At 23.6% G+C, this 18,384-nt stretch overlaps 4 protein-coding genes across 7 annotated transcripts in view; 2 read left to right on the top strand and 2 right to left on the bottom strand.

Annotated features, from left to right (window-relative positions):
• The window catches only part of LOC102674164, a 52,006-nt gene extending 44,116 nt beyond the window's left edge, over positions 1-7,890 (top strand). Inside the window, exon 4 of the mRNA XM_031508962.1 lies at positions 7,548-7,890. Within this exon, the coding sequence (XP_031364822.1) occupies positions 7,548-7,573 (26 nt within the window). The 3' untranslated portion in view covers positions 7,574-7,890. The remainder of the gene's footprint in view (positions 1-7,547) is intronic.
• LOC102671478 (PAN2-PAN3 deadenylation complex subunit PAN3) lies at positions 987-5,874 on the bottom strand. Of its 4 annotated transcripts, none has more exons than XM_006612496.2 (9): positions 4,922-5,874; positions 4,198-4,454; positions 3,825-4,082; positions 3,373-3,748; positions 3,145-3,261; positions 2,823-3,062; positions 2,455-2,737; positions 1,807-2,161; positions 987-1,594 (listed from the first exon to the last, which is right to left on the bottom strand). In XM_006612496.2, exons 2-9 carry the CDS (start codon positions 4,273-4,275, stop codon positions 1,478-1,480), a joined length of 1,824 nt encoding a protein of 607 aa, XP_006612559.1. In that variant the 5' UTR covers positions 4,276-4,454; positions 4,922-5,874; the 3' UTR covers positions 987-1,477. The 4 variants fall into 4 exon arrangements, with proteins under 4 accessions (XP_006612559.1, XP_031364810.1, XP_031364811.1 ...); XM_031508950.1 differs by having other exon boundaries at positions 5,124-5,874; XM_031508951.1 differs by having other exon boundaries at positions 5,134-5,874.
• Positions 6,357-7,927, top strand: LOC102671744 (DNA-directed RNA polymerases I, II, and III subunit RPABC5). The gene is made up of 2 exons (XM_006612497.2): positions 6,357-6,610; positions 7,548-7,927. The coding sequence occupies exons 1-2, from the start codon at positions 6,516-6,518 to the stop codon at positions 7,654-7,656; spliced, it is 204 nt and encodes a 67-aa protein (XP_006612560.1). The 5' UTR covers positions 6,357-6,515; the 3' UTR covers positions 7,657-7,927.
• The window catches only part of LOC102671882 (proton-coupled amino acid transporter-like protein pathetic), a 13,682-nt gene continuing 3,058 nt past the window's right edge, over positions 7,761-18,384 (bottom strand). The window contains exons 2-10 of the mRNA XM_006612498.2: positions 11,257-11,301; positions 11,101-11,174; positions 10,838-10,936; positions 10,473-10,623; positions 10,266-10,387; positions 9,780-10,144; positions 9,513-9,696; positions 9,264-9,430; positions 7,761-9,138 (exon numbers count right to left, since the gene is read on the bottom strand). Coding sequence (XP_006612561.1) covers positions 8,897-9,138; positions 9,264-9,430; positions 9,513-9,696; positions 9,780-10,144; positions 10,266-10,387; positions 10,473-10,623; positions 10,838-10,936; positions 11,101-11,174; positions 11,257-11,259 — 1,407 coding nt within the window. The 5' untranslated portion in view covers positions 11,260-11,301 and the 3' untranslated portion in view covers positions 7,761-8,896. The remainder of the gene's footprint in view (positions 9,139-9,263; positions 9,431-9,512; positions 9,697-9,779; positions 10,145-10,265; positions 10,388-10,472; positions 10,624-10,837; positions 10,937-11,100; positions 11,175-11,256; positions 11,302-18,384) is intronic.

The raw sequence follows: 18,384 nt of genomic DNA, 5'->3' as shown, positions 1-18,384 counted from the left end.
TTATAATATTATTAAAGTCATTTTAAAAGAAAATTAATAACATAAAAAATATTTTTTGATAATTTCTTTAAGTTTATATTCATTTTAATACTTTGTAAATTGATATTGTATATATATATATATATACATTGAATATAATAAAAAAATATTACAAAGTATTAACATGACGTCTCTGGGTTAGCAGGTTGATATCGAATAAAATGAAGACTTACACGCGATCATACTACGTATATACGGTTGATACGCATACGAGAAATGGTTGTCAGAAGTGACACGGTATGAGGGAGTAAATCACATCGGCATTAAGACAATTAGATGGAGAACGATGGGTTCAGTTGGTTGACATGTCTTGGACAGAAACAGATGTCTAATATGCCTTTTATTTCGACTCCGTAGTCATATACGTATATGTTAAACACTTATTCGATCCACAGGACGTACGTAGGATAAACGCATGGGCGTCGATGCGAAGCATTAAAAATGAGGAATAATATGACACATATTTTAATCATATAATTTTTTCATTACAAAAAGGTTATATATAAAATTTTTATTTAAAATATGTGTAAATATTACCTCAAGAAATGTAATGTCCAAAAATATATACATAAGTTTAAAGTTGTATTTTACAAATAAATTGTTAGCGACGACCATGTGCATGATACAATTCAAAGAATATATATGCATGCAAAAGTCTATTTGTGGTCGTGCAATTGTACGAAGGAAATGAGATCAAGTTTGAGTGATTACAGCAGTCGAAGAGAAGAGGAAAGAGACAGGGAATGGAGATAGGACAGTTCAAGAACCGAATCTACAGATTACCAGCTGGATAAAGTGGAACAAACGAAGTACCAGATTTTTACGAATACTAAGTACATCGTTTTTTTATTAATATTTAGATTATTTAATATATGAAAATATATTACGATATGGAGGTATAATGGATTTTTTTAAATAATTACTTTGAAATAATTACACAGATCTGATTAAGATTGCTTTCAAAAATAAACATTTATTTCAAAATTAATGCTTACCAGCTGTATCCTAAAAACTAAGATCTATCCTATACACTGACTGTGTTTAGGTGTTATTTTCTTAAGATTTCTTAAGAATTCATTGCATTATTAAGTTGTGTACAATTTTTTGTCTGTTGTGTCTGTAGTACCGTAATAGCTTTCATAGCAAAATCAAACATTTTCTGATTTATATCATCACATGATTTTCTTGCACACATATATTACATTCAAATGACGGTACCAGAATGTATTTTGCACATATTGTAATATTTCAACACTTGAAATCATGCTTACATACTGGTTCACGTACTATTTTTTTATCACCAAACTTAAATCGATCGATTTTCATTCGTCTATGTCTTGATAAAGATTATAATGATAGTACCGCTAAATGGTGATATCACATTTATGGTTCGGAGTATGTACTGTTTGGTCAGTTTAGAAAAAAATGTGACACAGACCTAAACAGTTTCTTTCGCAGATTGTACCAACTCTCCAAATGAGGTTTCCAAACATTGTCGTAATTCTGCATAACTTACGACTAGTACACTCTGTTCGTCCCGTGACATCAAACATATCTATAAAAAAAAAATATTATTTATAAATACATATTCAAAAATAACAATAATATTAATTATTATTAATTATTATTAATTATTATTTTAATTATTTTAATATTATAATATTAAAAGAATTTAATTAAAAAATTTTTTAATATCTTATTTTTTATAAAAAATTTAAATTGTTTGTAAAAGAAAAGAGATAGAAACTATTTTCGAAAAAAGCATACTTTATCCTGAGAACCTGAGTCCAATTTGTTTAAACAAGATACGACATGTGCCATATCTAACCATGGTCTTCCATCAGCTGCTACCTGGTGGAAAACATAATCCCTAAATAATTTGAGCATATATCGATCACCCGTCTCTGCCCAAGTAGGTTCCATATTAAGCTCGGGTCTTTCGTTAATAGTAGCCAATTTTACAAGTAACTTAAATAATCTTCCATTTTCCAACTCCTTGGCAAGTTCGTTTTCTAATACATCGGATCGGAGTTGAGCTGCGTCTAATTGCGTATAAAATCGTGCTCCAATCATTGGCATGAGATCTGTTACACTTTTTCGTGCTTGATTAGACAGTAAATACCTATAAAATTATATACATATATAAACACACGCGGTTATAAATATGAGCAATATGTCACTCTATATATCGAAAGTTAAAGTCTTTTATATCAAAAATAATTTATTAATATATTAATATATTATTAATATAAAAAATATTTCAAAATTTATATTAATTATAATTATAATATTATAATTAATTATTTCAAAAAATATATTAAATTAAAATACATTGAATCAAATCATAAAGAAATATTATTTTTGCATTTTAAAAATTAATAAATAAAATTAAAGAAAAATAAGATTTATACAAACAGAATAAGATTTCGAAGATCCGTGGAATAGGAACGTGCGACGAGTTCAAGAGAAGCTTGCATGTTGTCGCGATGGACGGCAAGGAGACTGCGACATGCTAATGCCAACACCAACTTTCCTAAAGCAATTAAATCTTCTTGTTGGTAATGTGGTATAAGCGAAAGTGGATTTGATGAGCTTCCATCATAAGTAACAACATCTGGTATAGCTGCACAACTTAGACGAAGTCTTGTTCGTGATGTGAGTAACACTTTTGTAGGATCTAAACATCTGTATGCCAACCCTAAATTATAAAATAATCATAAATTTTATATAATTATTTATAAAATGAAGCAAAATATATAATAATATTATTAATAAATACAAACCAGCAGCATGAATAACACGAAGAGCGGCAGTGAGTTGAATTATATAGCTCCATATAACACTTTCTGGTAGCATACTACTATGTTGTTGCCTCAAAATAGTATTCTTAGTGTGGCTATAAGGTCGAGGCGCATTTGGATCTGAGGAAAATGGATCTGTATAACCATTTAATTCGGTTGCTGAGAAATGTTTGGTTAATAATGTTTCCGATCCGGGATGGTAATCGTAAACAAATATCATGGCTAAAATAATTAAAATTGTTTTACAGAAACATATTTATCAATTTTGTTTTAATATATTATAAATACAAGTTACAATACAAACAATTATCACCGAAAGCCTTGGTAGTAAAAACTTCTCTTAATTGCACCAAATTTGTATGTGATAAGCGTTTCCACATATCAACCAGCACCATACATTTTGTATTAGCAAGTCTGAAATCTAAAAACATATTAAATGCTTATTTCAATACCAAACATTTTTTATTTATTTATTGTTTTTTATTTATATATTATAAATAAGTAAAGTTTGTAACAAGATAAAAATATTTACCGTGTATACGTCGTAAACAATAACGTGTACCACTTTTAATACTAGTAGCTTTATAAGTTGATGTTTGATATCCAAGAATTGTTGATGCAGGTTTATGAATTGGTTCCAGTGGGCACAACTCATGATAATTATCTACTTCGTTTGGTAGATCGGGAAATCGTACTATATCAGGTTGTACTAATGTTAAAGCATTTTTTTGAAGAATGTCCATTCTTAAACTTTCACTAACAAAAAAACTAAGTGCTGCTTGGGGAGGTGGGGTTGAGGGAGCAGAAGAACTATTAGATGATGGAGGTTTTGTAGGTTTTATTGGTTGGAGATGTGCGGGAGTTCCTGGATAGACATAGCCTATCTGACCTGCCCCCACATTTCCAATCTGTTCATAAAAGTATTCATTAATTCATTAATTAAGAAATAAAAAAGATTTCATTTGAATTTCTAAATTTGCTTACAGTTTCAGTTCCATCTTCTGTTCCAACAGTATCTGTTACTGCATTTCCAAGATAAAAATAGGTAGTACCACCCACATTTTCTTGTGAATGATAAGAATTATTGAAAAGATTTGGAGAACTACTGTTGCTATTAGTAAGACCTCTTCCTGGTACAAATTCTGGACTGGCAGTTACCTTTTTCTGTGAATCCAGAGAAAGATTTGACAAATGTTTGGTAATAGTGGTGGTACTTAGAGTTACTCCAGGACTTTGACGATTCTATAAAAAAATATATAATAAGAAAATAAATATAAATTTAATACATTGCTTTATATATATGATTTTTTTCTTCAAATAAATTTTAGATGAATAATGTAGATGAATAATACATTACCATGTAGGTAGCAAGTTTGGACTCCAGTGGAACTCCATTCGTTTGAGGGGTATATGTAACAAACATTGATGGGTCCATCTCTGCTTCAACCACTGCATTTACTATAACACTTAACCCTCACTTCTATTTTCTGTATTTTTCTTCTTGCAGAAAATCCCTTCCCTCCTGTTTTTCTCAGTGGGAATTAACAAATGTACTTTATTTCAATTATATTTCCTTATTAGACAAATATATAATTCGATATCAATCTCCAAAGCCTATAACATATTTTATAAATAAAAATAAAAAATAAGCATGCAATTAAATTTTACATATAACTTTCAACTATTATTTAATATTATTTTGTAACAATAGCTATAAGATTACATTATGTTCATAAAATTATATATAAAATATAAATAATTAAATATGCTTTGCCAAAAAATTCATTCATTTGTTATTGTATACTAAAATTCAAAATTAAAGACATTACTATGTTACATATAATTATCATTATGTTATTTATAATAATTTTTATTATATACTTATATACATCATTTTAATTTTTTCAAAAACATAATATTATTAAACAAATAACTAATATATGAAAAAAGAAAATATATAATTGGTTTTTTAAATATATAACAATTAATTAATTTTATTTATATTATTTTGAATTTTGTTTGTATTTGTTTGTATTCGTAAAATCATTCAAAAAGTCATGCACAAATTTGATAAAATATACCGCTTGTTATAAATGAAGCATCAACTTGCCGCGTATGATTTCAAAAGAGTAAACATAACACAAATTGTTAATTCTGAATGAAATTTCGAGTATGATGAGTCTAGCTCAAGTTATAAAAAAAAAGGAAAACCGAAATGAACAAGTAGAATCGCACGCTATAGCAATGGCAGCTGATTTTGACAATACAGCGAAAAAGACGCACAGGATATAACCTTGACTCCACGTTATTGCTGATATGAGGTATTCACTGTAATCACAGTTTCGACAGAAAGTTCGAATAATTGTGCAACAAAGGGACCAAAAACAATAAATTATGAGAACATATTCGATAAAACGCGTACGAACAGTACGCTCAGCTAACATAACCATTTACACTGTCATTGATGTCGCGTCGGTGTACGGCGCCAAAATTCCGATCTTTTCGGTTTGTGATACACCACGATAAACACGCGTAATAAAAAACAACAATTAAAGTGATGATTGATAACAGCCTGACCGTATTATAACATGTTTCCATCCAGTAGACTTGAGTAGATACAGGAGAAAGCAGCACCAATCCGATCTAATATGTTTATGGTGTTCTCCCTTTGCTTCGGCTGCCTATATGTATTTCTCTTTCTCCCTCTCTTCCTTCCCCACCCCCCTCTCCTGTTCATCGTCCTTCGATCGGAGCAGCTGTCTCTCTGCCACAGCTTGTCTCCGGGCGCGCGAGTCGCAAAACTGTATATTTACGTTTCGAACACATTACGAATGATCGCATTTCGAATTATTACTGTATTTTTCGGATCTTCGGATTACTATTTCTTAATAAGAATGAATTATTTATGATATTTTCGATACATTTAAATTCTTCTAATACATTATTAAGGAAAATCGATTATTAAGGAACAAAAACATGTCACGATTTAGTTGGTATAATACCGTGTAAAGTGTACAGTGTTATGTTATTGCGCCGCATTTAGAATATTTATATTAATATATAATCTTTTATGATTAATTAACATTTTAAAAAATATTTCATTTGTGATAATAAATATAAGTAATAAATATATATATATTAGATTATTATAATATATATATTAATTATAATCAATGAAAAAAATAAAAAAATATATATATTATATATATATTTTTTAAAAAGTTAATTTCAAATACAATTTCAGAGTTAATATTATTTTTATTATAATAATTATAAGTATGCTTTATTTATTCTTATATATTTAAAATGCATAATATAATTTTGTATTTATAGTCTTTCTTTATATTTTATTTCTTTTAAGATATTTTTTTTTATTTTAAATTAATAATAAATATTAATATAATACAAATATTTATAATAAATATAGAAAACTTTTTTCGATACTCTAGTCTTTCTGATTAATCCATTCAATTGTATTCTTGTATCTGTTGGCAACCCTGATCAAAATACTTTTGATTATTACAGACTTCAAGTATCTGATTGTATATAGCAGTTTAGAGTATCGAGAATTCGAGAACGTGCAAATTCTCTCATATTTAATTGTTATTGCGATTTGCGTTTATTAATAAACGTTGCAATTTAAATCTAAAAAACTTAATAAAACATTTTATAATAATGATTATACCTGTACGCTGTTTTACCTGTGGAAAAGTGATTGGTAACAAATGGGAAGCTTATCTTGGTTTATTACAAGCAGAATACACGGAAGGGTAAAGTATTAGGTTATTACATATTAGATTATTACAAATGAAATGATTTAATTTTTAATAAAATTGATTTATAACTTTATTAAAAATAATAAATAATTAATCAAAATTTGATTCAAGTAATTTAATATATTTTGTTTATTTAAAAAGAAAATTAAAATTTAATTACAATTAAAATTTGTAATTAATTGTTATTAATAACTTTTTGATTCATTTTTAATATTTGTATTTGATAATTTAAGTTATTAACATCAATAGTAGATCATTTATTCTTTTAATATAGACAATTATTTCACTCTATTATAACATATATATTATAACAATATTATATTATATATATATTAGATTATTATATTATAATAATACTCTATTATAACAATAATTTTCTGTTAAATTTATAAGAAAAAAAGGCGAATTTTAAATAGAGATATAGTGTATAGTATAGAGATAATATATAATTTATTTTTTGTAACAAAATAATAAAATGTTAATCAATTATATTTAATTATTTTCAAGTTTTAAATTAACATGCAATAAATATTATTTAATAATGAACATTTAATTAGTAAACTGTGAATTGCATTTGTGAAGTTAGTCACTTGATATGCAACAATCTAACATGTATATTATATATATATAATATATATATATATATACATATATCTTATACTAAATTGAAAAAATAAAATATAATTTAAATGAATATCTACAAATAATATAATTTATATATTATTATTTATATTAATAAGAAATCTAAGTTGAATTGTGTAGAATTTATAAAATATAGTAGTATATAAATAAATTATAAATTTTTTATTATTTTTTAGGAATATTTTCATATTTATCATATTGTCATATATATTAATAAGATATAATAATTTATCAAAAATTATCAATATACAATTATCAAAATATATTGTATAATATATCTTTGTTACAGAGATGCTCTTGATGCATTGGGATTGAAACGATATTGCTGTCGTAGAATGCTTCTTGGACATGTAGATTTAATTGAAAAACTTTTGAATTATGCACCATTAGAAAAATAAAAATGTAAAATTTTATATAATATTAAGATATTATTATTTATATAAAAATATATTTTTTTAAATTATGTGAGAATAGATAAAGAAAAGGAATAAATATACAAATATTATTGTAAAATGATTTGTATTTAAAAATCTTAATTATTTTTTTTTTTACCAGAAATATGTAAAAATTTTTAACAATGGTATAAAAAATCGATTGATTTATAACAAGTTCAATAAAAGTTGCTTCAAAAACATGTTTTTTTTAAATATACATTCATATTAAATGCAACACAGAAGAGTGAAACATTTTCTGTATTGTGAATCACATGTATGAAATATATAATGACCTGCTTAGACGTTAAATATTACAACAACATATATCATATAATACAAACCATATAATGTATGTTATTAAATTTGGAAAAAATGAAGGTTATATTTTGAGATTCAATTATTAATTTATAAAATGAACAAATGAATATATAAAAGTTTTTTATATAATAATAATTTTTGTCAATTTTAAAAATTAATATTTTTGACAAATATAAAACTTAATTTTTTTTAGGATAAATTTCAAAAGATACAATTATGCAGCAAAATAATATAATTTTTTCAAACATAATTTATCATTATTAAAATTAAAAATTTCAATTTTATTAAATAAATAATATCAAATAAATTAATTAGAACGTATTGCTCCAATGTATATTATGAATACTGTCAATTTTTTTCAGTCTAAATTTGCGAATTAAATATAATGGAATATATTATATATTATATTTTAGGAACAAAGTAAATCACTAGATACATTTTGAAACTAATTTATCATCCAATAATATTTAAAATCTTTTCATATAACCTTCTCTAACATTATTTATTCTGTAAATTGTTCGCGTGTATTACTATTACACCGAATGTCGGTTTTTATATTTCATTATCCTTACAAGAATTAAGTTCTGAAGTTCTTATTTGTATATCAACTGAAGTTCTGTTGAATTTTTTTATCTTACTAGAGCATTTCTTGTAAGCATACATTGCGTCTAAATTTCTGATATATATTTGATTAAAATTCTGATTATATTAATCTTATAAAATAAATTATTTTTAATCCTATTTTGATTTTTATGATTGTCTTTATCAAAATAATAAAATTATCAGAAATTTATTGCATTAAAATCTTTTAAATGGTTTCCAAACTCTTTCGAAATTTGGAACAGCAATACCTAAAATTCTATATATATATATGAAAAAAATTTTCTTAACTGTATAAATTAGCGATTTGTATCAATGCACTACGAGATCCAAATACTAAAGCCATAATGCCAATAATACAAATGATTACGTTCTTCAGTGCTACCCAATTTCCTGGTCCAAAACCAACGTCCCAATAAGTTACAGTTTCGACAAACACAGGAATTAAAAGTCCCAATATTGAAAAACAAAATGCACCGATTAATCCAATAAAAGGTTCAATAGTTGGTACAATAACAGCCAGTAAGACTATAACATACAAATAATAATTTGTTAAATTATATATATATATTATAATATATAATTTGTTATAATATTTAAGAATTTATAATACACTTTATAACAAAAATTACATTAATAATTAAAATAATCACCTGCTCCTGTGACCATAACTGTTCTTAAAATATAATTTGCCAACATTGGTTTCTTTTGGAATCGATCTTTTATACCGTTCCATGCAATGTCAAGGCAAACATAAAATTGTAATCCAAATGTACAATAAACAGCAAGAGCTATTAAAATCTTTACAACTTGAGCTGGTCTAAAAAAAACAAAAAAAAAATATAAAAAATAATTATACAAAGTATTATTTAAAAATTACATTATCTTATTGTAATTCTTACATTTCTTCTGTTGGTAGATTTAATGTTATACTATCTAAGGTTTCATCCTGATATTTTACATATCCTAAAAATCCTAATAAAATGTATATAAGCGTAACACCGGACATTCCTTTATTTAAAACACCGCAAATTCCAACAAAATGTTGAGGTGTTTTCATGTTATTTTCCAGTGGCATTACAACTCCTAAAATAGTAAATTCATATTACTTTCTTTTAAATGTAAAATATATATATTATTTAGAATTTTTTAAATAAGTTAAGCAATACCTATTGCTTCCATTGCAAATATAGTTATACTGAAGAATCGTGGAAAATCCTCGATGGGTGCAAATAAAGGTACAGATGTAATAGGTGGCATATCCCAAACTAAATAATAAAAAGTTATTCCTAAACCTGTTCCCATAAATATATTAGCCACCATGGAAACAGGTGCAAGATATTTCAAATTTGGTATCCAGCTAAGCAATATCATTGGAATTAATAAACAAGTTGCCATCAATCGAAGACTGAATTCACCAGATCCTTCTTCTTTGTAATACTTAATGATTTGATTAAAATTTGCCGCAACAATAACTGTGTATACACTGCAGGTACCAAAGTACGTTGCAAATAAACTAATCTGTATTAAATACCTAGAGATAATATATTACATAATTATTTATCATTAAAATTGTGGTTTTTGAAATGATTTTATAAATTTATTATAATTATATATATTAGATATATTTTTATTTTATTATTATAATATTTTACCTAATAGGCTTTGAAAATTTCCTTCCCCATTGTGGGCCTGTAGCAAACGCTACTTCTGCTACATCGGCAAAACTCATTTCTGTGCGCCTCGTTTTATAATAAAGGACATGTGCACATTTTACCTAAAATATTAATTTTATATTTATTTGTATTATCTAAAATATTAATTATTTTTTTTATTGTATTATTATTTTAATATATAATTACCAAAATATATGCGCAATGTGTGCATACAAACGCCACCAAGACTGTAGCAAATATACCGACAACAAGTCCAGCATTTTTGAAAGCTATTGGCATGGATAATATACCCGTTCCAAGAGCTGCTTTCAATAAATGCGTTAATGTATCACCATCCCTGAAAATTATTTTCTATTATTGATTACTAGATATTTTAAAATCAATATATCATTTATATTTATATAATGAAATATACAATATAATGTTAGATATCGATTATTTTCTTTCAGTTAAATAGAGTAAATAAAGTATATGACATAAATGTGACATATTATAAAAATTAAGGGTATCAGTGCATTAAATATTTTTTAAATTGTATTATCACAACTTACGTCGTTGGGTTATCTACTCTTCGTTCACTGAAAGGGTCGAAGCTTTTTCCGTCACCCTGTCCAGTCTCCATATCTTGTGGAGCGACTTGCACTTTGTATCTACAAGGAACATAAATATTAAAATTATAATACTGATATTAAATAAATTTTACTTTATTTAATATATTTGATTATAGAATTAATAATATTATTTTCATTTTTCATGATAATATTTTTATTAAGATTTTTTTAAATAAATGATTAATATAAAAATAAATTCTTACTTAAATACACCATCTTTCACGTTGGACCCATCTTGGGGTAAGAAAGTGTCCATCTCCGTCGGCGCTTTATTGTCCTATAAATAAATATTATATAATTGTAAATAATAATTATTTGCATTATTTTTATAAAACAATTATATTTTCATAAAAACTTACCATGATGTGTGTGCGTATTTCTTTGTTTAGCTAATAATATGTTACCTATAACAAAAAAAACATGTATTACAAAACAATATTAATATGTAATATAAAGATAAAAAAAATGAAAGAAAAAATTGAAAATTTGAACTCAAAATTGTTTTAAATAAATTTTATAAAAATTAATAACAATTTATTTAATATATTTTAATAATATAAGTATTTTATTTAAATAATAATAAGTTTTATCGCAATTGTTGCAAATTTGTAATTAAAAAAAAAATGAAATAATATAACTATCATAAATTTACAGGCTAATTATTCCTTGATTTACGTACAAAATTATGAAAAATAAGATCACTGTTGTTCTATTTATTAATATTCCGCTTTATTATATTTATTTTATTAATTTCAAACTGTCAAAACAATTGTATGTTTTGAGTAAATAGAAATCATGATAATTATGATACATTTTATTATATTAATAAAGTTTAGTCATTATTAAGATATTATTATCGACAATCTGTCTCGATATTATATATATAAAAATCATAAAAGAATATGATATAATATTGTTCTGTTGTATACATTTGATAATACGGAGAATATATTCTTGTGAAAGCTTTTTTTTTCAAGAGTAAATGTATAAAATAATATCTTATCAACAATTGCTAAATGCTAAAATACAATCAATATTTTAATTACTAATAATAATAATTACATGTACGTATATCTGATGCATAATACAAAACAAGAAAATATATTCTTTTTTTTTTTCATTTCATTGAATTAAGAAATTAATTAAAATTTAAGATTAAATTGTAATTAAGATGGAAATCAATATTTTTTAAAATATACATAGATATCAAAATAATTAAATATCTGATAAAAAAAAATTTTTGATATAAAAAGATATTTATTTTTTTATTTTGTTTAATTATCTTAATCTAATTTAATTATATATGAGATTTTTTATTATAATTTCGCCATAATTAAAATACAATAATCAATATTTTGAAAGTTACTAAAATTGTAAAGATTAAACATTTTGTATACAGTTTGTGATATAAAATTAATGAATATCTTTTTTTTTATTTTATTTTTTTTATTTTTTATTATATTTTTTTTATATTTCATTTATTGCGCATAAATTGTTTTAGGTGTTTCTTTTAAGTATACATATTATATCCCATAAAAGGAAAAAAAAAGTCTTAATGTAATGTCACTTGTGTGATTCATTCAAACGGAAGAAAATTATCATACACGTCTTTAAAAACGTGCTCATAAACCAATTCTAATATTAAATCAATTTTAATTTATTTATTTATAATTTTTTCATTCATTTTTTTAATTCATTCATTTTGAAAATTATTATTAAAATAAAATCTTAATACAAAAATTAAAGGAACAAATAAAATATTAGAAATATTGTTTCAAATATAGTTATTTTGAAATATTGTTTTTTTAATTTTTTCATTTATTTTTTAAATTTCATTTTATTGAATTTTATTTGAAAATTTATAATCAAATAAAATACGAAAGAATATTTCTCACAAGTTTTTTTTTAAAAAGAAAAATTATAAAAATTTTATACGATTAGATATTAAAATATTTAAAAAGACGAAAAATTATCATAAAGATTTGTTTTTATCGATTCGTTAATGATCTACGACGAAGTATCATTACGTAAAATATCATCTTAGATACTTTAGCCTTGCGACTTGTGGTTTTGGATTTTAATGACGCGGAAATGCAGAAATATGGATGGCACACAGAAAGAATTAACACAAATGTGTAAATGCTATTCGACACATTGTCAATGATTATAATCATGATCTTAAAAATCCACGTAAAACAATAATTAAATAAAAAAAAAAAAAAAATGAAAATATTTTTATAAGAATTTCATTTCAAATTTCAAAGAGATTTCAAAATTTTTATAATAATAATATATAAGATCCAAATAATGTTTGCAAATTCGAAAATGTTTTGCAAAATTTTTAAAAATAATTTTAAGATTTCAAAATTTTTAGGAAAATTAACGAATTTTAAAATTCATATAATGGTTAATTCTTTATTTACATTTTTTTTGCTTTTTTTTAAGTTTTTTGAAATTCTTTAAATAAATTTAAACTTCTGATTATTTTAAAATCTTTATGATCTCTTTGAAATCTTGATTGCTACCTTGATTGAAACCTTTGGATCTTTCTTGAATCCCTGATTGCTATGAAATTTTTAGATTCTCATTGAACCCTTGATTGCCCTGAAACCTTTGGAACCCTCTGAAACCCTTTATAACCCTGAAACCTCTGTAACTTTTTTTTGAACTCCTAAAATCTCTAAGATATATTTTGGTATATTCACTATATTAGAATCCTAAGATACATGATAAATAAATATAAAAATACAATCAATAGATAAATAATTGCAGCGATAATTGATTGAAGTACTCTATATATTATTATTATTATATAATGCAAATAGTTGTTTTTTTTTACAAAATAAAATGATTTTGAAAAGTTACAGCAATTGTTATCTTAAAATAAATAAAATTATGTTGATCGCTTAATTTGATTAAAATGTATTTATTCAAATGTATTACAATTGCACAATGTTAAATTTAAAATCTGTATAATAATTATCTTGGTTGAAAGGTCAACGGATAAAAGATCCTTTGTTTGTTCATGATACTAAAAATATTTTTACATAGCTTAAACAAAGGCTGTCTCTTCTGTCAAATTCATGTTGTTTGATTTTTTCTTTTTTAATTGTAACTTACAAATTATATATTATAAAATAACGAGTAAATTCAATTTAATTTAAATTCAATTTAATAATATCTTAATAAAATGTTTAATTGAAATAAATGTTTAAGAAAAAAAAAAGAAAAAAAAAAGATTCATCAATATCATCGGTTTATTTATTTGTGAAATGCATCAGAAAAACAATGTTCGTAAGTGAAACCATAGGAAATTGTTTCATTGAGAACGGTATTCAATGTATTCATCGATCATCCTTGACGTAACTCCGGACGTTGTCCTCAAAAATATAGAACTGTTGCCAATTTGTGATATATCCACAGATGCACATGATGAATCTAATAATAGTTAGAAATGATCGCCTAAATTCTTGAGTATTATTTTTTGCAGTAATTTTTTATTAACTTTTTGATTATAAAAAAAAACAATTTTCACAATGAATCTGATATAAAAATATTTTATATTAAATTTACACTTATTATTATATTTATACTTATTATTATATTATAATTGTATTTGTATAAGGATAAAATAAGGAATATTTCAAGTAAATATAGTAGTATCATTAGTTAATGACTTTGAATGATATATATATATATATTGAGTATCAGTGTTGCATGAATTGAAACCTCACTCGCCATCGATCGTTTAATACAAGATAACCATGAAACCGGTAGGGCAACTTCGACTCATGACATCTGGTCAAATTACTCGTAAATCGCACATTTATCTTGCGAGACAATTTACACATCGGTAATATACATTCTTTTATTACATGAGTTATGTCACTACTCACTGTGTTTTATTATTTTTGTGTTTCTTTTATTTCTTTTATTTGAAATATAATTTTAAAAAATATAATTTAATATTACATCAAAATTGTATATAATCATTACGTGCAGATAATTTTGTGCCTGAAATATTGGCTTCAATTTCGTGTATTTTAAATTTAGAAATCTTTCATAATATTTCTATGTATAATATAATTTTAATTATTACATAAAACATAAAACATGTTTATAAGATTAATTTTTATGTTTCTTATAGCAGTAAAAAATTTAATATATTTATATTACAAATTTCTTTAGAAAACAATGATTTTTAGAAAATAAGATAAACTAAAATGATACAGTATAATGTATTAGTAAAATAATATGATGCTGCAAAAAGCATGCCTAGCAAACATAAGTTAATTGTGCGGCTGCATTCAAAGACGCCTTACGAGGCACCAAATGACAATATGGTATCGTCAATAATGCCGTCACAAAGGTATTAATTAAAATACAATACCCTGAATTTTTAACAGAAATTATTTATTTAGAATTTTAAAGTGAACGAATAAAATATTTCTTCGAAGAACTGAAGAATGACTCGAATTATTTAATTGAAGAATATTAAATGATTTTATGGTTTGAGGTTAAGATTGATTGAAACATGTGGCGTACAAAAATGTTCAGATATGTATTTAAAATTAAAAATATAACATGATATATTTTACTCTATTTTTTTAATAAATATATTGTTTTAAATTTTTTATATTTTGAATGTTACTTTTATATAATATTATAAAATAATTTAATATCAACAGTATTCTTTTTTATTCTTGAATATGAAAGGAAAAGTGATTGAAAGGATTGATATCGCAAAATTCCTTTTGAATATATAATTACATGTTTCATATTGGAAAGATTGAGTTCCCTGTAATCACATAGCAATTTGATTTCATTTGCATGGTATTCGAAAGATTGCATATGAAGGTGTAATAAACTCACCGATGTTGAATTTATATAACATTACAATTCAGCTTAATTGTTATTATAGTATAACGTGATGAAGTTCGATAAAAAAAAAATAAAATAAATATGAATTGATAAATTATTTGTACATCTAATCATTTATAATAAACATAATGTAGTCAATGATATTTCACTAAATAGAAATTATACATTTGTTTCGTGAATAAAAAAAAAAGTTATGTAATTATTTTGCATTTAGTTTGATAATGTATCTTCATATTTTTTTTCTATTTTCTTTTTTTTTTTTTCTTTTAAAAATCTTTTAATTATTGAAACGTTTCAATAATATAATATCATCGAATGACGTGAAATTAAGATAACGGAACTGATATTAATTGCACCGACAGTTCTAATAATTCATGTTGGAATTAATTAATCTCTAATCTATCCTTGTTAAGGCGACAATTAGGAGAATATGCGTTACATGGAAAATTAGGTCATTCAACTTTCAGAATTAACCTTTCGTTTATTGTGGTTAATTTTTATGGTTAATACCATTATTTAATTAGTAACTAATTTTATATGTATATTGTGTGTGTGTGTGTGTGTGTGTGTGTGTATGTGTAAAAATTATTTAGAATTGAAAATTACGTAAAAGTGGAAAATCATGAAAAACTTTATTTGATTTGTATCTATCAAACGTAAATAATAAGATAAAATTTATGTTCTTGACCCGTTATTTGACTCTTGAAAGTTATCTGAAAGTAAGTTACAGCGATAATTTTCGCAATAATTTATGTTATATTAGTTGTTCGTCATCAAAAATATACATATGATATGCGAGTAATAGATATACGTAATTTTTTTCTTAAATTGCAGTAATATCATCAACAGTTATTCATTTCTCAAATCAAAATCTCAGTATCAAACTTTGTACAGTTATTCACTGTTTATTTCGATGCAATTAATGTAATTGATGCTTACAATGTATCAAGTGGAACTAATCAATGTAATTGGATTTATAGAATCGTTTCAAATCATATAATTAGAGAAAAGATTTTTTAGATTTTAGATACTATCAAGTTTGTTTAATTAATTAATAATATTAAAAAATTAATAATATTAAAAATTAATAATATTAAAAAAAAAAGAAATCAAAAAATAAAACTCAAGCAATGACAATGCATACTTTTTTCGTTGCTTTATTCAGCGTTTTTTTTTTTATTGACTGTGTTTCTATTAATAAGATGTGTAAGATGTTTATCTTGTTCAATGGCATTGTCATTGTCACATAAAAATATAATTTTATCATATTGTATAATACGATATAAAAATTAAAAATTCTTTTCTTAATTTTTATTTCGTGATATTATTTAATAACTATAAATTTAAGATGCGAGTTTTGAAAAATATTGCAAATGTTATAAATCATTTATAGTGATTGATATCTTATGATAAATATAATGATAATTCAAATAAATCATTGATTTCTAACTTATAAATGATAGTAGAGCGATTTTTAATCAGAATAGCAATCAATTAAAAGCAAGAAATCAATTAATAATGTTTTTAATCTTATTTCTTACTCTTGAATTAATTTAATCAAACAAGCAATAAAATTATCTATCAAATTTTTATTTTCGTATAATTTTAATAATAATCCATCATGTTATTTTTGTATATTGTATTTTTCCTTCATGAAAATAATTGAACAAAATTTTAATTTCAAATAAATTTATATTTAATTAAATTATGAACATTTATGAATTTATAAATATTTGTAGGTGCAAAAATATATAGTAAAATATTTAAAATAAAATATTTATTATAATATTTAATGAATGAAATAAATTTCTATTAAAATTTTATTTCTTTTTATTAGAAAAATATCAATTTATGACACATAAATATCCGCAATCTAATCACAAACAATTGGATTTTCCACTGTTTTATTCAATTGTTACGAGATTTATGATCCAAAGACGACGAGACGACACTATCAAAAATACATATAGATAAATTATAAACGAGAACGTGATAATAATTTATAGAGAGATCGAAATATATATTGTATTATAGATATATAAAATTGTTGAAAATATTGAAATATTGAAAATATAAATAACTTTTATCATTGTGGAAAATGTATTTTACTTTTTTATGAAAAATATATACAAATAATACAAATAATATTATGTATATATATAATATATATATATAACATTGTATAATAGTTTCAAAAAATATTTACACAAAATTGTACTTATTATAATATTTATTTCATTAAATCCAAATATAAAAAATTTCAAATTATTTAATAGTATTTTTATAAAAATAAAAATCATGAAAATGAAATGTTAATCTTGATAAAAAAATCTTATTGAAAATAAATTAATAATTATATACAATTATATTAAAATAATATTGTAAATACTTTTTGTAATCATTATATATATTTCAATACTTCATTTTATCTTGATAGCATAGTCACATGTGCTTAGAGACACGTGTGGTAATAATATATTCACCTGTATCGAAGTTGATTGCTCTGAATGCATTTGAAAACTGGGTTACCTCGGTACTAAATTTTCTAGTTCGTTGTCATGTGTGTAGATGTCAAGGTTTGTATGCGTGATAAATTCCTAAGTGTT

This window comes from Apis dorsata, unplaced genomic scaffold (genome assembly GCF_000469605.1).
Source record: "Apis dorsata unplaced genomic scaffold, Apis dorsata 1.3 scaffold_113, whole genome shotgun sequence".
Lineage (NCBI taxonomy): Eukaryota > Metazoa > Arthropoda > Insecta > Hymenoptera > Apidae > Apis > Apis dorsata.
Note: the sequence above shows the minus strand (reverse complement) of the source record. Positions and strands in the feature narration are given on the sequence as shown.

What these genes read in the sequence shown, in the direction of transcription:
- LOC102671478 (XM_006612496.2), bottom strand. Translation starts at nt 4,275, where the DNA reads ATGGACCCATCAATGTTTGTTACATATACCCCTCAAACGAATGGAGTT. An exon ending in CAGAAGATGGAACTGAAACT is followed by an intron (nt 3,749 to 3,824) that starts GTAAGCAAATTT and finishes TTTTATGAACAG; the next exon opens with ATTGGAAATGTGGGGGCAGG. An exon ending in ACTCAGGTTCTCAGGATAAA is followed by an intron (nt 1,595 to 1,806) that starts GTATGCTTTTTT and finishes TTTTTTTTATAG; the next exon opens with ATATGTTTGATGTCACGGGA.
- LOC102671744 (XM_006612497.2), top strand. Translation starts at nt 6,516, where the DNA reads ATGATTATACCTGTACGCTGTTTTACCTGTGGAAAAGTGATTGGTAAC. An exon ending in CAAGCAGAATACACGGAAGG is followed by an intron (nt 6,611 to 7,547) that starts GTAAAGTATTAG and finishes TCTTTGTTACAG; the next exon opens with AGATGCTCTTGATGCATTGG.